This window comes from Medicago sativa, chromosome 5 (assembly GCF_051527215.1).
Source record: "Medicago sativa cultivar Bolivia chromosome 5, Bolivia_mono, whole genome shotgun sequence".
Taxonomy (NCBI): Eukaryota; Viridiplantae; Streptophyta; class Magnoliopsida; order Fabales; family Fabaceae; genus Medicago; species Medicago sativa.
The window spans coordinates 80,710,885-80,733,711 of record NC_140753.1 but is presented as its reverse complement, the minus strand read 5'-3'; the positions used below and the strand labels follow the sequence as shown (position 1 = coordinate 80,733,711).

Below are 22,827 nucleotides of genomic sequence, written 5' to 3'. Positions count from 1 at the left end.
TCTTCTTGAGTAGCTTGTTTGTAAGATATTGTCTTACCTTTAGCAGAAGAGGATGAAGATGCTTCATCTTTCTCTTTTTTTATATTAGAAAAATTTTTTCTATATTGGACCACTGACCAATTCCCAATTATAGGAACATTGCTAGTTATTGGTTCTTGGGGCAACATATTATTGCTCCCTTGGTTTCCACGACCATATTGGCCACGGCCTCCTCTTCCCCTATAAGGGGTTGTCATATCCCTGTAAAAATTCACGGGTTAAAAAATCAGCAAGAGAATTATTTTCTCCCTTAATATATTGAATATCAAATTCAAATGCAGATAATTGAGCTTGCCAATTAGCAAAGATTTGTTTTGCTACAAGATTTTTAACATCTTTTTCAATAATAGGTTTTGCCGAACTACAATCAATCCTAAGCAAAAACTTTTGATTAAGTAGATCACTCTGAAATTTAGAAATACATTTTATGATAGAAAGCATTTCTTTCTTAACCGTGGAATACTTGGATTGGGTAGGATTCCATTTTCCTGAAGTAAATCTAACTAATACTTCTTTATTAGAAGTAGGGTTAACTTGTTTAAGGATCCCTCCATAACCCAAATTGGAAGCATCAGTTTCAACAATTTTGAAATAATTAGGATTGGCTAGAGAAAGGCAAGGCAAATTTTTGACTTTACTCTTAATCCTACGAACAGCATGAGTATGTTCGTCCGTCCAGGGCTTAGGTTTGGAATTTAGTCTATTGTACAAAATGGCTGTATCTTTAGACAAATACTCATAGTAGTCAGACACGTAATTAAGACTTCCTAAAAATCTTTGCAATTGGGTTTTATCTAAAATAATATCTGGAAATTTAGAAGCAAATTCAATACTTCTATCAATAGGGATAATAGTTCCCTTATTAATTGTATGACCCAGAAATCTAATTTTAGTCTGGAATAATTTCATCTTGGGCGCAGAGACAACAAGCCCACTTCTTTTGACCACTTCTTTGAAGATCTTTAAATGTTTAAAATGCTGATCTATAGTTTTAGAAAAGACTAAAACATCATCAATGTAAACAATAATAAATTCTGAGTATGACTCAAAAATATCATTCATAATTTTTTGAAATTCTGATGGCGCGTTTTTTAAACCAAAAGCCATAACCAACCATTCAAATTGACCAAAAGGAACTGTGAATGCAGTTTTATATCTGTCAGATTCTTTAACTTGAATCTGCCAATAACCAGATTTCATATCAAATTTTGAAAATATAGCAGCAGTTGCTAATCTGTCAAGTAAATCTTTCTTGTTTGGAATAGGATACCTAATCCATTTTAAAACCTTATTAAGAGGTTTATAATTAATAACAAGCCTAGGAACACCACGTTCCTTTTCAGCTGCATTATCAACGTAAAACGCCGTACAACTCCAAGGAGATTTAGATTTTCTAATTAATCCTTTGTCAAGAAGAGATTGAATCTCTTTTCTACATAAATCTTGATAGGCATCATTCATTTGAGCCGGTCTAGCCTTAGTAGGAATTTGACTTTCATTAAAGTCATCAATATAGGGTAGAGAAACAATATGTTTCTTTCTATTCCAAAAAGCATTAGGAAAATCGTTACAGACTTCATTATTGAATTGAAGCTCTAAAGACTTAATCTGTCTTTGTATCTCAACTTTCTTAAGTTGATTATCAATATTGCGAAGACCAATTTCTTCTTTAAGAAAACATATTTGTTTTTCTTTTTTGTTAAGAATATCCTTAACTTCATTAAGCATTCTAGTATGAGGATTGGTGATAAATTCAAAAGTAATTTCTTGATTATCAATTAAAGTAGTAATTCCTCTTTGATCAATATTTTTGATGGGCATAATATTATGCAAAAAAGGGGTTCCTAATATAACTCTATGAGTTAAATTTTTTACCAAAATAAAATTAGTTGGTAAACAAATATTTTGATTGCAAATATAAGTACTAGAAAGTTTATAATTAACTTTAAGTTTATCTCCTCCCGCTTGGGTTAGAGATTGAGTAGTTTTGGAAAAATATTTTGTAGGAATAATTCCTTCCTGAATGCAGTTCAAGTCTGCGCCACTATCAACCAAAGCAATTTCATTTTTTAGAACATACTCTTTGTTAATAACTAAAGTAATTTTTATAAACCACTTTTGTGAAGTAACTCTTTGAAGAGTAGTTAAAAAAGTATTGTCAGATTTTTCTTCGGAAGTAGGAGAATTAGAATTTTCATTTTTGGGAATGTCCTGAATAATTTCCTCAATTTTTAAAGTTTCTAATTTAGAAATTCGCTGAGATAATATATTATTATCTCTTTTTATCTGAGATATTTCTCCCTTTAGAAGATTAATTTCTCTTCTCAAATCATTAGTAGAGATAGGTGTTTCCTTAATATTAGTTTCGCGAAATCTAGATAAGACTTCACTAATATTATACGGTGCCTCAATAATTTGAGGTCCTCTATTCTTATTAGAACCATCTTTAATAAGAAATTCTAACATTTTTCTCTTTAGATTATTATCTGAAATATTATCAATGGCTTTTAGAGCTTCATCATGTTCTTCAGTTAGAACATTTAAACCATTCATTTCTACTATATTTTTCCAATAGTCTATCTCCTCATTGCAGGGACAGTCTGACTCCGAACTATTATCAGAATCGTCATTAGTGGTGGAATCATTAATTTGATTTATAACTTCATTGTTATCTTCGGATTCATTATCAGAATATTTAAATAGGACTTTCTCTAATTGAGAACGAAGATTATCATCTTCAATATCATTAAGCTGTTTCTTAGTCCAGCATTGAGTGGCATAATGACCACTTTTGCCACATTTATGGCAAGTAATATTTTTTGAAAACTTATCAGCTTTCCTTTTATTTTTAGTGCTGGGAAAACTTTCCCTAGTCTTTCCTTTAGAGAAATTTTCTCTATGTTTTCTCTTCTTAGAAGACTTATGAGATTTCTTTCTCTTAATTTGAGAAGTATCATTAGAAGAACTAATTTTCTTCTTACTCCTTTTATCCACAGTAGGTTTTCCTAGATCAAAGGCAAATTGTTCACAAAATTCCCCTAATTGGTGTTTTTCGGTCAATTTTTGCTTCTTAAGTTGATTTTTTAACTTTATGTCATTACACAAAGAAAGGCCTTCTTGAATACAAGTATTAGAAATTTGACCATAAGTAAGATTTGGGTAATTTATATTTATCCCATCATTTTTATTTCTTAAAGATTGCCTAACTTTTTCGGCAAAAAGATGAGGTAAACCATCAACAAATTTGGCTTTCCAATGATTACTATTAGGGTCTTCAATCATGAAAACTCTGGATAAAAAGGTATCTTTATACCATCTAAAATGTGTTAAAGAAGGACAACGTAAATTTTGTAAAAGAGTGCAAATACGCTCTCCAACAGGTATTCTGGTACCAACAAAATTGTTTATTATAGAAAGACTTAAAGTATAAACTGCGTCTTCTTCGTTAGTATTAGTCACAGATCCTGTGGCTTCATCTTTAACAATTTTTTTATGAGAAAGAATTTCTTCTCTTTGGGCAGCTGTGAGATACGCATCCCACCATCCTCTAAGTTGACCGACAAAACCCACGGTTATAAAACTAGCAATATTTCTATCGGTATTACCTTGTTGCTTACAAATAGTAGAATACATGAGCATTTTTTGAATGACAGTAACAATTTGTCTATCATTAAGACCGTCAATATTCCATTCATAAATGGATCTACCCGAGTACGAGGTTTGAATAATGTCATCATTTTCTTCAAAAAGTAAATCATGTGGCGAGGGTCTATCGTAATAGATTTTATCAACTCCTCTTTTAGTATAAACCGTATTAATTTCAGTCTTTTCATTAAGACTAGAGTCATTGAACATATTAGCAAGCTCATCAACATCTTTACTCTCAGATTCGCTATTAGAATCTTCATCTTTGGAAATAACATTAAGATTTAATTTCTTAAGTTTTTCTTGCAGAGTATTCAAAAATTCATTCGAATTATCATCAATTTTGAAATTCTCAATTTTAGTGGGAGGCTGAACAATAGGAGATTCACTAATTTGGTCATAAAAACCTTTTGACTCCGATGTTGATGTTGAAGGAATATCCTTTTTCTTTAAATGGTTAATAATAACTTCCTGATTGTGTATATTTTTCTCAACTAAAAATTTTAAAAAAGCGATATCTCTATCTAAAGATAAAAGCTGGTCTCCTATTCGAGTTAGATAAGCATTAGAAAAATTTTGAGCTTTGATTATGGAGTTTAACTCATTAAGGCTATTAAGGGTATTCCCTACCTTGGATCCTATGTTAGTGTGCGAATACGCAACAGCTTCAACGTTAGTTCCCAACGTTAAACTTTCTTCCGGAGGAAAAGGGGATTGAATGGGATCGTTACGTCCAATAATATTCCAAGATCTGGATTTTAGAGTACAAATTTCTTTTTCAGTTTGACTGAGAAAATATGTTATAAACCATTCAACAAATCTGATGAACTCTTGAGTTATGCCAAGATGTTTGTAGTAATCATTTTTAATTTTTTCTCTTTCCCAATCTGGGAATTCTCTGAAAAACCATTTTCGAAAATCAGAGTATTTTTCCATCATAAATTCATCATTTATGAATTTTCTCCAAAGACTATTAGGCGTAAGGTCCATTAAAAGTCTGATGGAGTCGGGGAAGTTTTACCTTCCTTTTGACTATTATTAGCCTCATAAACTCCAAAAGGAATTTTGTTGTCGCTCATAATTATGTGTTCGACAGTTTCAGAATCATCTTTAGTTTTAGATGTTGAAGCTTCTGAGAAAGATTTCCTAGAAATATTACTGGAAACAGAATAAAAATTGTTGGAAGAATATCTAGAAGATATACTTCTTGGTATTTTACAAATTCTCTGAGGATTAAAACGAATTTCAACGTCTCCATCAGTAGTTTGAACAATTTGTTCAACATTTCTATTCATGATAGGTTCCGGGTTAACGATACGAGGGAGATTCCAATTATCAGGGAAATCTAATTCGTCCCATCTTATAAGACGGTTGGTGGCTACCTTAGAGGTCAATAAATTAGTATTAACCAACGTAGTGGTTCCAGGATGACTTATTTGTCTAGCCTTAGGATTAAGGGTATTTAAAACCTTAAAATATATCCTATAACAAACAGTCATAATTTGACTTCCAGCTTTAAAATCATATCCATTAGTATGAATATTCATTTGTAGAGCTTCGAATAAATGTTTATCAGATAAGGATAAACTTAAATTAGGTGCTATATCAAAATAGACTGGTCCGTGACATAAACTGGACTCAATAACAGCAGCTAAAGATTCTTTAAAATTATTGCATCTGCCATCTCTTACGTATGCCATTATACTGGTATTTAAGCCAAGCAGAGTTAAAGGTCTAATAGCAATTTGTATTAACCCAACATGTATATATTTATACTCTTTAAAGGATTCTAAATCCTTTTTACATAACATAAATATATCTTGAGAATCTTTTGAGATTCTAACATTTTGTTCAATGGTCTTAACAGCCATTCTAGACTTAAAGTCAAACATCCCAAAATTATAAATTTCTTTTTTAGGAACAGAGGGTATTACCCATTTATTTAAGTTTTCTAAATTGTTTGGGAATTCGACCAATTCTTGATTGGTGGTAAGATCATTTTGATCTGGTTCTTCCATGAAGAAAACAAAGGGCGAACAGTGTTATGACATAGTTAAATAACAAAGTAAAGCAAAGTATCCTAACTTTCTCATGATCATAATACCAGATAGTTTGAACTTAAAAAACTTTTATAAAAGTCTCTAAACCTATCAACCCGCAGGGATAGAAGAGCAAAGCTCTCAACGAGACATCGAACGCAGTAATCTGACAAAAATTCTCATCAAAACAGACATCATATATCTCTCACTCCCTCCCCGGGAAAAAACGAGATTTTTGTCTGAAACAAGAATCACCAGATCCGTCCCAAAATTCTTTTATGTTTAAAATAAAAGTTATTATGATCATGACAATGTTTTAATACTTATACATACTAAGTTAAAAACTAAGTCATAACAACAGTTTAGCCTCTAATTGTCATTCAATTAGAGTTAGGTAGAAGAGGTACCTGGATCCAAAACGGAAAGGCGATATATATATGTAGGGCATATCAAGTGAGAGCAGTAGTTATTGTGAGAGATGAGAGGAGTAAATAATAGCCCTTAGATTTAAATCAATGATTCTTAATAAGATAGACCTTTTTTGAGAAACACATGCCAACCTTTTCTGTGAACACACGCATGCCTTTGTCCTTCCCTCTTCACTCTCACAGACTGCCTCCCCTGCATCTTCTTCACTCTCACTTTTTTCTTTTTTTGTTAATATGCAGATTTTTTCTAAATACCCAGAAAATGATTGAATTCACTGCTCCCAATACCCAGAATTTGATTTAAAAAAATTACCCAGAAATTGGTCTGCTCCTAATACAAATTAATCACAATCATGTAAAACGACATGATTAAAAAGAAAAATCGATACAAAATCCTTCAATTATTGTGAAATTGATCCCTTAATTTGCTGCTCTAATTGTCAAATATTACAGGTTTCAAAAACAAAATTATCAAAATATGTTATGTTATCAAGAACATCAAAAACTAGATTTTTGGGTTTTGTGATACGAAATTCAATTAATTTCCAGATCTTGGGCAAGGCATATTTTCGGTAAGATTCACCAATTTGAACAACGCATAATTTCCTTTAGTTTTTTCATTGAATTTCATTCCTTTAGTTTTTCATTGAATTTCATAGTTTATCCCAATTTTATTTTTTAGAGAAGTAGTGTGATTCAAAAGCCAAGGACTTTTTAGAAAGACAAAAATAAAAAGAGGAATAGAGTTGATGCAGCAAAAAGGGCTTGTGCTGGAATGGGACTATAGGAGAAATCAATTTGGAAAGAAGAAAAAAAAAAATTGAAAACGTAACTGAGAGAGAAGAAAGGAAGGCGAAAGGAAGAGAGCTGCATACGGAACATGTAGAGTTGCTTCAAATAAATATCAGCCACTAGATTTCATCTAACGGTTGTGATTTAATCCTCTCACCCTCTCATTTAAAAACTCCTCTCACTTGATATGTCCTCTACACACACACACACACATATATATATATATATATTAGATTACTCTGGAAATCAATCTCATTAAATATAAAATGTGTTAGTGTATGGTATTATGTATTAAAGAATAGCATGCATGGCTCCCTTAGGTCATCGAAGGCATGGTTCCATTTAATAATGTGCTTATAACGAACCTATGTGGGTTGGCATGGTGGTGTTAGTATGCTTCTCTTAAACACTTAAGGTCTCATGTTCGATTCTCCCGTGTCAATTTCGGTGGGTTAGATTGGCTTCCTTAAAAAAAATATGGTTATAATGTGAGGAGTACTTAAAAAAAATATGGTTATAATGTGAGGAGTACAAATTTTTAATTCTCAAATGGGCGGCGCTCTGTCTTTTAGAGGAAAAGTCAAACAGAGACATAGACAGCAAAAACATGCAGCTACTCTACTGTATATATGTTGATACAAAACGCAGGCTGAGACACATAAGAAAAGTTAAGAGGTGCGGTGCAAATGCAGGAAAATACAACTCTGTTTCTTTACAATGTTGGGATCAAGTTCTTCTGCTGCTGCTGCTATTTCTCCACCTAGTCAAACTCAAAAGTATGATGTGTTCCTCAGCTTTAGAGGGGAGGACACACGTGACAACTTCATCAGTCATCTATATGCTGAACTAGACAGGAAAAAGATTGAAACCTTCATAGATTACAAACTTGGCAGAGGCGATGAGATTTGGACTGCACTCTACAAAGCAATTGAAGATTCAAAGATTTATGTTGTTGTTTTGTCTGAGAACTATGCTTCTTCCACTTGGTGTTTGGATGAACTTACAAAGATACTCGAATGCAGAGAGAGATATGGAAGGGAAAAAGTGATACCTGTCTTCTATAAGATGGATCCATTAGATGTGAGGAAACAAGAAGGAAGTTACGGAGAAGCTTTTGTTAAGCATCAACTTCGATTTAAGGATGATCAAGTGGATGCATGGAAAGCTGCTCTAACCCAAGTAGCTGGACTCTCTGGCTGTGATTCACAAAATGCCAGGTCACTGTTTTACCATTAATCAACTTTTTCTTTTGTTGTTCAATTCAATATGTCTCCAACTAATTCATGGGAGTTTGAATAATTCTGCACATTATAGTTTAACTTTGTGTGTAAATACACTTTGCCTAATACTTGTTGCCACGTGCATACTTAGTAATACTTTGATCTTCGATTTACAAATTCATTAGCAATAATATCACACCAATATGCGACTTTATCTAAAGATGTTGTTTCTTATTAACTCTTTTAGGCAAGTTTTTTTAGGTTGAAGACTAATGATTTTATTTTTATTTTTATTATGCACCAGATCAGAACACGCACTTGTTGAAGACATTGTGAGAGATATTTCAAAAAAATTGAATTTCAATCATTCTTTCTTAAGAGATTATCAAGGATTGATTGGAATTGAGAAGCATATTGAGCAAATCCAATCCATGTTGCACCTTGAATCAGAGGCCGTTCAAATTGTTGTAATTTGGGGTATGGGAGGAATAGAAAAAACAACAATTGCCACAGCAATATATCACAAACTGGCATCTCAATTCAGTTCCAGCAGCATCGTCCTAAATGTTCAACAAGAAATAAAAAGAGTTGGGCTCCACAAAATACGAAGCAAATATATATCAGAGCTTCTAGGGGAAGACACATCCTCTGGATTAAGCTTTTCATACGATCAAAGGCTCGAAAGGACCAAGGCTCTCCTTATTCTTGATGATGTGAGTAATTCAAATCAACTTAAAGATTTAATTGGACGAAAGGATATATTTTTTGACATAGCTTGTTTTTATAGAGGACAGTTGGAGAATGTTGTAACACAAATACTAGATACTTGTGGTTTCTCTGCTCACATTGGAATGGAGATTCTCAAAGAGATGGGCCTTATATCTATATCAGGAGGTATAATTGTGATGCATGATCTAATACAGGAAATGGGACATGAAATTGTTTGTCAAGAATGTGTCAATGACCTTGGAAAACGCAGTCGACTGTGGAAGCATGAGGAAATTTATGAAGTTTTAGCAGACAACAGGGTATATTATTTTGTCCTTAAATCACACTTGATAACTCATACAACTTTGTTGCAGACTACAGAGGGTCTTGCAACCACTTTTTTTCTTTCTATTTTGTCTCTAATTCATTGTGTTTACTTGTAGGGGACGGATGCAATCCAATGTATATTACTGGACATATGCAGGATAGAAAAGGTTCAACTACATCCTGAAACATTCAAAAAGATGTATAATCTTAGAATGATGTTCTATAAGCCTTATGGCTTTCCAAAAGACTCAAATGTGACCCTTCCTGCAGTTCTTAATAGTCATCCACGTAATTTAAAATTTCTTCGTTGGGATGGCTTCCCTCAAGAATCTTTGCCACTAGGCTTTTGCCCCAGAAATCTTGTTAAACTTTATATGCCTCATAGCCGTCTTGAACAACTTTGGCAGGAAGACAAGGTATTTAATTTCAAGCTTTCTGTGATGATGCATTTTTTTTATATAATCAAATCATATTAAATTATCTTAAAAAATATGTATACAAAATTTTAAATAGCTCAAATATTTATAGATTTATGAACTAATATTATGGTTGTAAAAAATGTGTCATGTCTTTAATCCCTGGTGAAGAAAAGACATACTTGAGCTGTGATTCTCCTTTTTGATAATGTTAACGTGAACCACCAAGAGCGTGTTTATTCACAATTTTCTCAGACAATTATCAAAGGCAAAAGCAACACAAATCTCAAGTCACACAATAATCCGTTACTTAAAAAACTTCAGTTATTTAGTTGGCACTAAAGATATATAAAGTAACCCAAGTTGAAAAATAACGAGTCTTTCTCCAAAAGAGCCAACGAGCACAGCAGCAATAGTGCCCAAATATTAGTCTCGCGCTTAGTTCTCTGAAAATATCACGCCAAAAGGCCCGATAAATTTATTTATTTTGACTCCAACTTTCAGGTTGGGTCTGCCGGAACGTGTCGGAGTCTAGATCAATCAACTCCATGAAATCCAAGTCGTCATGCCCCACAACATTACCCGTAGAAGCCAGTCCCCGTATGTGCTAAACTCCGCATTCTGGCCATCAAAAAGTCGGTTAAAAGTGCACCTTCAGCAATGTTTCCCTGACACCAATAAAAATGTCAACATTCAGTTACCCTTCAAGAAATCAAGGACTGTATGCATCACTATCATTTATTAAAATGGCGTTAACACTATGAGAAGACAATGCAAACTGCAGGGGATAGATAAAACAATAAGTCTACAAATATAAAAGAACACTAAAACCAGACATAAAAAAGAAACATCACACTGTTTCAAAATAAAACCAAATACAAAGTTTTCTTCAACTCAATGATAGAAGCTGTGTCGATAACACTAATAGTGGCATTGACGGATTAACTGTTGCTTAATAAAATGCTAATAATGCAATAGTGCACCCAAGATTTTTATACTAAACACAACCTTCATCCTCTAATTACTCATATGAAACATAAGAAAAAAGATTCTAAAAACAAAAAGCTTAAACATAGTGAAATAAGGATATACCCTGCAGTCGCTTTAATGAGCTCTTCTGTTGTTGGGTTGGGAGGGAGCTTAAATTTGTAAACAGGAAATGTTAAAACCACACCGAGATGATGAGAACCCAACAACCTAAAAGGGCTAGGCGGAACAAACTTCCCAGTAGGAGCTCTCAGTATGTTTTCTCGGTCATCCTGCATTGCAAAAATGAGAAATTGTAGTAATAAAGTAATCCTCCACAAATAAAAACAAGCAGAGGAATGGTTCACAATTGTCGTTCTTTACCTCTCCAGACATCGTATCAATAGACTCAAGGTAAGACAGTTTCCTGAGCAAATATGACCGGTGCATACTCATCCCTAACCTGTGAAGCCTCTCTTTCCATTGTCTTTATAACCACTCTATGCTGCTTCTCAAACCGCTCTCTTTCCGAGTTAACAACTCTTTGTGCATAGGCCATTCCACTCGGTAGCGGCCTTTCGAAAGCGGTCCTAGCCGTATATTCTGCAAAAGTTTCTTGTAACTTTGAAGCCAAAGGGTGGTGCTGATTTTGCATCTTCATCTTCAAGAGAAGACCCATTACAACACCAACTAACACTAAATCTCTTTCTTTCTGCCTATTTCTCTGAACTCTTCTTCATATCTATGGAAGTCCCAAAAAATACTCAATTAACAGTGCACGAACTTTTTTATATATAGGAACTAGATTACTTTGCTTAAAGTGTAAAGTAGTCCTAAAATCTCAGATACTTTTATCTGCTGGTTGAAAGAAAAAGTTCACAGAACAAAAAACCAAGTACAGTAACATTACAGCATTGTCTTGCGTGATTCAAACCAAACCAAAACATCTTAGCCTAAGACCATTTCAAAAATTACACAGAAAATTCGACAATAAAAAAATAAAGAGAAAAGTGACAAAGGCACAACTACAAATCTGCTAAATATCCACCAGTTCAATACTAACTAATACACATATATCTCCATATATGCTCATACAAAACAACTAAGAAAGAAATGACTACCTGAACAATTCCTTCCTCAAAAGGTTGAGACATAGCCATCCATCCCACATTTCAAACACTCTTCATATGTAGCATGGATTACATCTGCTGTCATGGCCAATATAGGTAAACGGAATTCACTTTTCCTTTCACTACATTCACCATTCGTCTCCTCATTCGCCGTCCTCTCCATCTCCCGAATTCGACGAGTTGCTTCAAACCTGAAAATAATGTAAGTACATTATTTATGAAAAACAATATGGATAAAAATAATATTCATGTGAATTAGAACAAACATAACATGTATAGAGGGTAAAAACATTATTCATGTGAATTAGAACACACATAACATGTGTAAATAGAGTTTATATACAAACAAAATAATTTGAATGTGAATTAGTTCATACATAACTTGTATAGCCAACATGCGAGTTACGTGCATTCAACTTACGTGGATATCATTGAATTTATCAGCAAGGCAACTATCGCGTAACTTGCATTCAACTTATGCAAGTTTTTTTTTTTTAAATCTGCAAAGGAACTATCATGTTATCTTCAAATAATACCAAAAAAAAAAAAAAAATTAATAATCGATGCAAACAAACATACCCCCATTTCTGGCATTTGAATATCCATGAAGCAAGCATCAAACTTGTGAGGGAATTGAAGCATTTCAAGAGCAGCTTTGCCGCTGTCTGCACACTTCACATTCGCTCCAAAAAATTTCAAGGCGCCTGCAGTCACTCCATTGACAACAACCACTAAAATTTTCATTCCGCACAGAAGGCTTCGAACTGAAGTTGAACCATCAGGCATCTCTTTTCCCGGCTGTCTCTTCTTGCCTGGTCCCAAAACTTGCTGAAGGCAAGCTCCCACCATACTAGTTCTCGGTGGCTTCATCATCACTGCATCACTAAAACATGCGGATTTAGCTTTATCAAATTCGTCAGTACTAATATTTGTAGCAAGAAGGATCACTTGAGGCATCTTAAATATATGTCCGTTCTGTTTCCAGTTGCCGCACACTGAAGATCCCGTCCTCAACACAAACCCATGAATCTTTCTCAACAAAAAATAACATCAGGGTGGAATAACCTGCCACAACCAAATATTTTAACTCATTTAATGAACTCAAGTATTGAACCACACAACAAGAACAAATGCAGTTCTTCAAAGAGTTTAATTATGATAAATTGTTAGTGTATAATGTTTTACACGTTTTACACTATCAACAAGTCACAGCCGATCATGTGTGACTTTAGATGGAATTATGATTGAACACATAGTCCTTAACTTTAATTCACTAAAAAGAGCAATGTCATTAATTACAAAAAGGAAAATTAAAAACTTACCCTGTGCTGGAAGCACCATTTTTCCCACACAAAGAAACAGCCTTATTGATGGCGTTTGCAACTTTAGCTTGGATCCCAAGTCTCTTCAAATGGTATCTAGTCACAGCAGCACTAACAGGTTTCCCATCAACCACAACAGCTTTAAGCCCTCTAAAACTGGATGGTAGATCTTCATAGTTAACCTTCTTCACCTCAGTTATTGGATTCTTCGTAAATATTCCAAAATCCACGGTAAATGAAAAGGTACTTCCAACCTGCGGCCGGCTTATAAAGTTTATTTGACCACCCATTAGTTCACCTAGGCACTAACTGATACTCAAACCAATGCCGGTACCACTAGGCACTTACTGATACTCAAACCAATGCCGGTACCACCATAGTTTCTAGAAGTCGAGCTATCTGCCTTCACAAAAGGCATGAAAATTCTATCTTGGGCTGACAAAGGAATTCCAATTCCAGTGTCTTCGACACAGACCATCAAGGTGACTAGTTCATAAAAATCATTCGAGGCCACTTTTTTAGTTGAAGCATCGCAGAAAAACTCTTCATCAGAAATTAGGTGGTAAAAATTATATCAGTTGTTGCTGATAAGCGTTTATCAGCAGCTTCATATCCACTTAGCATTTTGAGATTACAACCGCCAGATGTATGCACAACTTCTTCGGATCCTCCATTTCGATAAGTCTTAAGCTTTCCATTTGTTGCGGGCTTTCTATTTTCAGCTAAATGAACTTTAACAAATATATGTCCTCGCTTAGTGAACTGCAGTATATTGAAGTTAATCAGAAATGAATCAACAAGTATCTAGCTATACAACAGCAAAAGTGCACTTGAAGGATTCGAATTTCAAACATTTCCAACATAACATGCATATTAGTAATGCAAATAACTTAGGGCATATAAAATCTGAAAATTCCACTTACTTTAACAGAGTTGCCAACTAGATTTGTTACAATTTGTCTGAATCTCCCATAACATTATCTGGATCTTAATCGGAAACAAACACTGCCAGCTATGAATTTTGGCTCGGTCAAGCACTTCATTTATTAATGCCATCAGAGCCTTCCCACACGCTTGAGCAGTCTGAGCATAGCCACGTTGGGTTGAGTTCAATTCTGAAAGTTTGATCATAAGCATCTTTCTGCTGAAAAAAATGCCGAAAGTCAGTTCCAGAATATGTAATGACAGTAGCCAGAAGAACCTACCTACATGTCATTCGATGTTTCCTATGTGGATCTCCAAAAACAAGTTACATTCATGGACAAGAGAAACATCACCTTCTTTGTATTGGTTGCCATACATGATTAGGGGATCAGTAGAGTTCCTGACATCATATACATTGACCAAAATTGCTTGATGACCAGCAAGTTGACCAAGTAAATTTTCCACAAGGGACTCCACATCAAAGGATGCTCCAACATAACTGCCTCCAATTAAAAAGTTAATTACTCACATGTTCTATTGAAATGCTTACAACAAAATAGAACCAAATACAAGCCTTGTAACAGAAACAGTTTACTTCAACTCAATGATAGAAGCAGTGTCGATAACACTAATAGTGGCATTGACGGATTAACTGTTGCTTAATAAAATGCTAATAATGCACCTAAGATTTTTATACCAAACATGACCTTCATCCTCTAATTACTCATGAAACATAAGAAAAAAGATTCTAAAAACAAAAAGCTGACACGTAGTGAAAAAAGGATATACCCTGTTGTCGCTTTATGAGCTCTTCTGTTGTTGGGTTGGGAGGGAGCTTAAATTTGCAAACAGGATATGTTAAAACCACACCGAGATGATGAGAACCCAACAACCTAAAAGGGCTAGCCATAAATGTGACAGGTGCATACTCATCCCTAACCTGTGAAGCCTCTCTTTCCATTGTCTTTAAAACCACTCTATGCTGCTTCTCAAACCGCTTTCTTTCCGAGTTAACTCTTTGTGCATAGGCCACTCCACTCAGTAGCGGCCTTTCGAAAGCGGTCCTAGCCGTATATTCTGCAAAAGTTTCCTGAAGGGGAATCATCAAAGCATACATAAAATTTCAAAAACACAAAGATTGAGTATTTTTCATTTCCAACACAGAATGATCAAAACATTCAAGAACAAACCTGGTCAATGGCAGAAGGGTTTCTGTGGGATGGCTAGAGCATGAACATGGTTGACACTAACACTGAATTAGTCTTGCAGCATTCTAGCCCTTTGATCACAAAGACTACCCAAAACCTCTTTCCTTCTCACTTTAGTATCCACATCCATTTTGCTGTAGATGCAATAACTAATTATAGCCATCAGAAGGATCCAAAGCAACAAAAATTTGAGAAGCCGGGCTCTATGTGCTTGAATGAACTTGTATCTTTTGTTCCCCGTTTGTTCTTGGAACTTTGAAGCCAAAGGGTGGTGCTGATTTTGCATCTTCATCTTCAAGATAAGACCCATTACAACACCAGCTAACACTAAATTTCTTTCTTTCTGCTTATTTCTCTGAACTCTTCATATCTATGGAAGTCCCAAAAAATACTCAATTAACTAGCTTACTTTGCTTAAAGTGTAAAGTAGTCCTAAAATCTCAGATACTTTACTTTTATCTGATGGTTGAAAGAAAAAGCTCACAGAACAAAAAACCAAGTACAGTATTATTACAGCATTGTTTTGCGTGATTCAAACCAAACCAAAACCTCTTAGCCTAAGAGTCTTAGGAAACAAGAATCAAATCAAAAAAGCAAAACCAAGCATGATGAATGATTGAGCAAAATTCTTTTTCATTTCTCTCTCTCTCTTAAGAAGCAAAGACCATTTCAAAAATTACACAGAAAATTCGACAATAAAAAAAGGAAAGAAAGGGAAAGAGAGAGAGAGAATTAAAAAGAAGGGAAATTGAGACAAGCTTGGGTCTCAAAAGATGGAAAAACAGCTCAAATTCCAAAGAAGCACCTTCTCCATTCTCTCAACAGCCAATATTTGTGCATTTTAATGAATAAAATTCAAGAGAGTACTAATCATGCTCTCTAGGCGCGAAACCAGTCTTTGCTCAAAGACAAAAGCACGTTCACACTTTTTATTGTTTCATATTTTAATCAGAAAAACCAAACATTGACTTAAAAAAAACACAGCGAAGCACACACAAAACCCAATGAGTAAGAGGGTTGTTAGAGAAACAATGTTTACCTGTATAGGAAAGAGATAATGGCTAAACAGTGGACCCAGTTGAAACCAGATTGGTAGTTGGTTCGTCTTGATCTGCACCTTTCTCTTTCTGGACTAGATTTTGTTTTTTATACAACCTTTTTATATGTGCTTTGTTACTTTTTTTTTCCTTTCTTTCTTTATTTTACAAGTACAAAAAACATAACTGAAACTAAATCGATCGGAGAGTTCTACCGGAACCGCCATTGCGACGAGGACATCGGCGGATTTAACGGAGGCTTTGTGCGGCTTTTACCTATATCAGGTGTGGCCATCACCTTACCTTTTACATTACTTCTGCACTCACTTCGTTCTTTGTCAAGCTATACCAAAGAAAGAATACATCATAAATTGTTTATAAGGCATGGGAAATAAATTTAATTCGTTATAGTAAATCAGCAACCTACCATTACCTTCGATTTTTGAAGGTCAACTGTATCAATTTGCTTCTTAACAGGACCTAACTCAATGCGCTTCACTCTCGTTGCAAAATTAAGTGAACTCAGAGTCTCACTGACGTCCTGGTCTGATGGACTCACATGCAAAAATAGTGCAGTTTTTGAGGAGTGTCCTCCTGCAGTATGATGCAGAAAAATATGATGGACTTACCAATATAATCCTAAAAATGAACAACAGAGAAAGCTGCAATAGGTAGACATACCTAGTGAGTCTTGGAGTAAATGTGTCAATTTAGAATTCCTGAAATATCCACACACAAAAAAAAAAAAAAAAAAACCATTGTTCAAACTTCTGATTTACATATCAAGATGGGTAACAGTAAAGAGAGTAATGGGTATACCTATACGGAATATGAGTTTTCTTAGAACCTAAAGCAGAAATCACATCTCCAAGAGCAGAAAGAGAACGATTGATATTTTGTGCCTCCTTACGCCGCTCACCTTCCAGATCAGTCTTTGCAAGTCTCTCACTACCTGCCAAATCCACAAGCCAAAGTTTGCTCGTGGTACACTCGCCATTCATCAAATTCTTAGTCTTTACTGTTATACATAGCACGCTGAACAAGAAACAAGTGATTATTGGTAAGTATAGAAAAAGAAAAAATGGCACTTATGTAGATTTCCTAAGACTAGAAATTGTAAAAAAAATAGGGAAAATGCATGAGCTTGGTACCCATGAGATCTACTGCTCTCCTCATTGATGTTATTACTTCCAACTGCTCTAGCATTGCTTCCAGTCTGCAGTACCTTCAACATGTCACTCAGGTCATCAACCTTGGCTTCTACAACACCAGGGACATGATGATGTCCTTCAAAATTTTGTTTTATCTCCAACCTAACAAAAAATTTCAGTAACTCATTTCAGTAGTTCACATTCAGGTGTGGAATATAATGACAAACTCAACAAAGATTACCTTTTTGATGTTGGTCCTGTAGCCAGCAAATCTCTTATCTGTTCGTTATAGACCTCAACAACGCTAACAGATATGTCGTATGAAAATGTTTCCCTCCTCTCATTACTAATTCTAAACAAATACTCTAGAGTCCTGTAATTAACCCCTCGGTTATTCTTTGTTCCTTCCATTGTATATGTTTTTCCAGACCCTGTTTGCCCATAAGCAAAGATGCAAACATTGTAGCCATCAAGAACAGAGATAACCATTGGTGATGCATCAGCAAAAACATCCACTGTTAAACAAAGCAAACAATTTTTTTATAAAACTTCCAACTGTGTAAATAATAATAATAAAGATGATAATTCATGATAATGATAATAATAATAATAATAATCAAAACAATAATATGAACTAACATGACAACAATGACTATTATCAAGCAAACAGAGTTCTTGTATTACACTCTATGCATACCTTGATCATCTTTTGGTGTATAAACCCTGTCAAATCTAAAAATTTTGGAGTTGTGCAAAATTCTAAGACATCCCTCCTTTGCTGCATCGAAATCCACAACAGTTTTACACCCAGCCGACATTTCATCACTACTCAATGGTCGACAGCGGCAAAAAACCCTAATGTTCCCTTTGGCCTCTTGAACTTCATTGAAGAGTTTCCTTCTCTGTTCATGTAAATTGTTCAACGCTTCTTCCAATTTCTTGATGTGTTCACCTTGTTTCTCCACAGTTTGAATATGCTTCATTTGTAAACTGCTCAATGTTTCTTCCAATTTCTTGATGTCTCCAGCTTGTTTCTCCACATTATGTTCTGACAAACAAATTGAAAATACAATTAGTGTGATGGCATAGAAATGGAGCTATGAAGCACGGACACTCCTCGGACTGGGGGTGTCCCGGTGTGTCCGACACCGACACGACACCTATGGTTTGTGTCTGTGTCCGTGTCTCAAATGCATAATAGATTTTAACGAATTTATAACAATATTCTTACTCGTTTCAATGAGTTCACTCCTCAGCTTTTCTAATATCTCAGCACAACCACCATGTACATCTCCACCGCCAACTTCAACACCATCCATCCTCATTTGTCCACCACCATCTACAGCCTCATTGCCACCGCCGCCAACTTCAACCATGGACCTAATTCTTTTGGACCTTCTCCTTTCCCCACCACCACCTACTACACCATCGGTCTTCCTTTCGCCACCACCACCTTTAGCTCCGGTGCCACCGCCAACTTCAACACCATCCATCCTCATTTTTCCACCACCATCTGCAGCCTCGTTGCCACCACCACCAACTTCAACCATGGCCCTAGTTCTTTTGGACCTTCTCCTTTCCCCACCACCACCTACTACACCATCGGTCCTCCTTTTGCCACCACCACCTTCAACACCGGTGCCACTGCCACCGCTAACTTCAACACCATCCTTCATCCTTTCGCCATCGCATTGAGCTCTAATCCTATTCGATCTCCTGGGTTTTCCAATCGGATATTGAATGCTTGGATATCTATTAGGCATGGTCTCAGCGAAGAAGAAAGGATATTCACTTTGCAACTTGTTGATGCTTCAATATGGTGAACTTGAACCTTCAGTTACAAAAAAAGCAATGAAAAATAATCATCAATGATAGTTATACTCAATATTGAAGAGAATAACTTAGCAGATAGCAGAAAAGGTAGTGTTAAGTGATAGTTACTCTAAGAATATCTAGAAAATAGAAGTTTATAGAGGGAATCACGCGTGGGAAGCTACAAATTCAATAAATAAAGGAAATGTAAATATGTCACAAGTTTCCTCACCTTCTATAAGAACAATATTCTTCATTATTAATTTATGAAAGTAATATTTAAGCTCATAAACCTTTGATTCACAAAAACAACTATATCGTGACACACTTTTGTCTTATATTCCTACATTCACACACCAACTCTATCATGCCATAGTGTGTGGTCCATTAAATTTTTGTCTTTTGCTATCTAGACTAGAATAGAAGAACTATTCTAAGTGTGACACATTTTTGGCACTTTCTTGTGTGCTACTGCTATATAGCTAGACTATACATGTGTATGAGAAAGTACAATGTAACTTCATAATTCCAAAAGTACAAACTTAATAATGGATTAAACATGAATGTAGATAGATAAATAACAACAAATGCAATCATTCAACAAGGAAATAAAATAATTGAATATTCACTGTATGCCTTTCCCTACATCCATCAAGATAGCTCATGAAAACAAATTATCCAAAAACATAGTCAATAACACAATTAACATGGTTTGATCAGTCTGCAAGGCAAGTTTTAACACAATTAACATGGTTTAATCATTGAGGTGATGACAGCAAGCTGTAACATCATGCAACTGACAGCTGCTGATGACAGCACCAGTACATGCTAAATGTTGAAATGCTAGATAAAAGGAAATTGAGTTTGTGGTAGAGATGCAACAATTGAGAAAAATTCAGAGAATTTCAATGGAAAGAATCAATTTCCTGATTTAATTGAGGCAATGTTGGAGCTTATATCAAGTAATAGCTATAAGATGAGAGAAGCATGACATTATTGACATGGTGTTATTGATTATCACTAAGTGAATCATTGGACCAAAGCAAAGTAGTACAAATTTAAACAAGAAAATAGTTTGACAATTCACAACATTCATGAACAATCTCAATTTAAAAACAATACATTCATAATGAAAGAAATCAGCATCATGAATACCTGCAACTTTATCAGCTTAAAAGGAATGATATTTTCGATAGCGTAGTTTGACTCATGATATACGAAATGTTAAACTTTTAAACCAAAAAACTACCAAAGGAAATAAGGTATGGTATGTTAACTAGATCAGAAAACACATTTTCATAAAATACTTCTAAAGAAAACACTTGGAATTTATTGAAATCAATCCATATTTAGCAATTGATCTGTATGGTTTAATCAGTCTGCAGGGCAAGTTTTTACACAATTAACATGGTTTAATCATTGAGGTGATGACAGCAAGTTGTAACATAATGCAACTGACAGCTGCTGATGACAGCACCAGTACATGCTAAATGTTGAAATGCTAAACTAGATTATCAATTAAATTCTCATTGCAATATATAAATAAGAAGTTTAGAGAAATAGCATCAGCATAAATAACACCTACAAACCATATAGACTGATACACGGATAGGTTAAAATATGTTTTCAAAAGTCTCTACATGCAACCACATCCAAATTTCTAGACAGCTCAAGGTAAAATCAGAACAAACATTTCAATAGTTAATTTCTGACCTTCAACCTCTGCTTCAAAATCCTCTTCTTCCTCTGAATCTGAACAGTCTTAGGCCACTTGTCGAATCTGGTCAAATCCCTCTTCTTCTCGAATAGCTTCCATTCATCCAAAACAACCAATAAGGACATTAGATTTGATATGAACACGTTGAGTATAAAAAATAAACTTAATCATTTTGTGCTCACTACTAAAATGGGTTTTGATAACGTTAAAGTTAAATTACAACACCAATCAAAACAAAACAGGCCCTGAGATAAGTCAAATAAGTCAATTATTCCACTACAAAACTTATTCCACTAAATAAGTTCAAATAAGTAAACTGAAACAATCCAAACAGGACCTGAGATAGCAAATATCAGATAATTTGAAATGTGATATCAACATAACTAGTAAATCTAATGAATGCATGATACAAAAACAGAATTTGGAATTAATCGAACAAATTTAGCAAAAGTTATGACAATTGAATATAGAATCCTTAGGGTTTGAGAGTATAAACCCTAATCAAGAGTTTTCGAAGCAATCGAAATACCTTGTGAGAGAGAAAACGACTACGTTGCAGAGAAGAGAGAAAAAACGAGCTTCAATCGGAGCTTCCAATGAAATTTGTGAAGTGAAAACGGCTACGTTGCAGAGAAGAGAGCTAAAGATCGGAACCTCAACGAGCTTCAATTGCCATTTTCGAGCATCAGATCGGAAGAGCGGAAAAATCGCAATGGAGCTTTGTTGTGTCTGAAAAATCGCAATGGAGAAAGAGTCTGAAAGGAGATTAAAGAGAATTGCTCTTCTTACACCATTTTTTGCTCATTCCCAACACAAAATACTCCGGTGTGAGTTGAGAATACACATGCGTGGGTTAACTCACGCTAGGCTATTTTGTTGGAAACGAGCGAAAAAATGCTAGGATAAGAGCCGTACCCGAGATTAAATGGGCTTATTTTTTTTTAAGTTAAAAATGTGTGTCACTATTTTTATAAGTTATAAATGCTAGGAGTATTTTGTCAATATTTTTGTTATATTATTTTTTGATAGAAATTTGTATTTATCAAAATTGCGTCACTAAAATATTATTTTTCAAAATATATTAACATTGAATATGTATGAAAAAATAATCACAATCGACAAAAATAGTTTGATATTTTATTTGAACTTAAATTTAACATTATAAGAGAAATACTAACTTGTATGATGATAATAATAAACTACTTCTCCTAAAAATATTAATAATAAATTTATATTAAATGGATGATACTCAGAGCATATAGACGTACATTAAGGCATGATTTGATTATAGTTACACCAGAATATTACAAAAATATTGATTATATTAAAAAAATTTGTGACCAAACTATCGGTCAATAATTTGTTTTTTTTTTTGACAAATGGTCAATAATTTGTTTAACGACCGAAAAAATGATTGAAAATTTATTTAGCGATTGTAATATTGGTCGAAATTTCGGTCGCTAAAATATGAAATATTAAAAATTGATTGCATTTTTCGTCGCTATTTGTTTAACCCAACTAAAAATCTATTCATAGTCCGTCGTTGAACTCATAAGCTAGACAAATCAAACATGCATATAAATATTTAGATAATAGATGTTAAAGAGAGAGAGAGAGAGAGAGAGAGAGAGAGAGAGAGAGAGAGAGTTTGATGGAGAGAATAGAGTTAGATTGAGATTCGACGGTATTCTTTGAGAGTTCGATTGGGGTTCGATTGCAAAAAGAAAGACGATGATCACTGAGTTCGATTGGAGTTCGATTGAACAAGGAGAGTGAAAGAAAAACAAAGAGTTCAATTGAGGACGGTGGTTCGATTGCAAGGATGGTGGTTTTTGTTTGAGAGGGAAAAAGTGAGGATACGTTTTTGTTTGAGAGTTGGACGGTGGTTTTTGTTTGAGAGTGAAAAAGCGAGGATACAATTGTGTGGATACGTTTTACGGATAGAG

The 22,827-nt window shown here is 34.5% G+C and overlaps 2 protein-coding genes and 1 pseudogene across 4 annotated transcripts; 1 reads left to right on the top strand and 2 right to left on the bottom strand.

The window, feature by feature from the left end:
- Window positions 1–7,185: 7,185 nt before the first annotated feature.
- On the top strand, window positions 7,186–9,432 carry LOC146925610 (TMV resistance protein N-like). Its single transcript, XM_085710497.1, has 2 exons — window positions 7,186–8,160; window positions 8,468–9,432. Exons 1-2 carry the CDS (start codon window positions 7,661–7,663, stop codon window positions 9,312–9,314), a joined length of 1,347 nt encoding a protein of 448 aa, XP_085566623.1. The 5' UTR covers window positions 7,186–7,660; the 3' UTR covers window positions 9,315–9,432.
- Window positions 9,433–9,701: 269 nt separating this feature from the next.
- On the bottom strand, window positions 9,702–16,345 carry LOC146925609 (histidine kinase CRE1-like; annotated as a pseudogene). The gene is made up of 13 exons (XR_015011213.1): window positions 16,204–16,345; window positions 15,147–15,534; window positions 14,746–15,046; window positions 14,279–14,459; window positions 13,956–14,173; window positions 13,370–13,794; window positions 13,033–13,337; window positions 12,290–12,775; window positions 12,132–12,210; window positions 11,702–11,901; window positions 10,965–11,322; window positions 10,707–10,873; window positions 9,702–10,282 (listed from the first exon to the last, which is right to left on the bottom strand). The product of XR_015011213.1 is annotated as a histidine kinase CRE1-like (transcript).
- On the bottom strand, window positions 16,342–21,622 carry LOC146925608 (kinesin-like protein KIN-14R). 2 transcript variants are annotated; one of them, XM_085710495.1, is made up of 10 exons: window positions 21,411–21,622; window positions 20,878–20,973; window positions 18,584–19,183; window positions 18,050–18,400; window positions 17,594–17,867; window positions 17,353–17,514; window positions 17,021–17,236; window positions 16,883–16,920; window positions 16,629–16,795; window positions 16,342–16,544 (listed from the first exon to the last, which is right to left on the bottom strand). In XM_085710495.1, the coding sequence occupies exons 3-10, from the start codon at window positions 19,113–19,115 to the stop codon at window positions 16,413–16,415; spliced, it is 1,872 nt and encodes a 623-aa protein (XP_085566621.1). In that variant the 5' UTR covers window positions 19,116–19,183; window positions 20,878–20,973; window positions 21,411–21,622; the 3' UTR covers window positions 16,342–16,412. The 2 variants fall into 2 exon arrangements, with proteins under 2 accessions (XP_085566621.1, XP_085566622.1); XM_085710496.1 differs by having other exon boundaries at window positions 16,635–16,795.
- Window positions 21,623–22,827: the final 1,205 nt, after the last annotated feature.

Bases quoted from the DNA above. Each gene is read 5' to 3' on its own strand.
- LOC146925610 (XM_085710497.1), top strand. From the start codon at position 7,661: ATGTTGGGATCAAGTTCTTCTGCTGCTGCTGCTATTTCTCCACCTAGT. The intron at 8,161-8,467 runs GTCACTGTTTTA...ATTATGCACCAG, and splicing joins TGTGATTCACAAAATGCCAG to ATCAGAACACGCACTTGTTG.
- LOC146925608 (XM_085710495.1), bottom strand. From the start codon at position 19,115: ATGCCTAATAGATATCCAAGCATTCAATATCCGATTGGAAAACCCAGG. The intron at 17,237-17,352 runs GTACCAAGCTCA...TTTCTTGTTCAG, and splicing joins GAGAGCAGTAGATCTCATGG to CGTGCTATGTATAACAGTAA. The intron at 16,545-16,628 runs GTAGGTTGCTGA...TCTTTGGTATAG, and splicing joins TTCAAAAATCGAAGGTAATG to CTTGACAAAGAACGAAGTGA.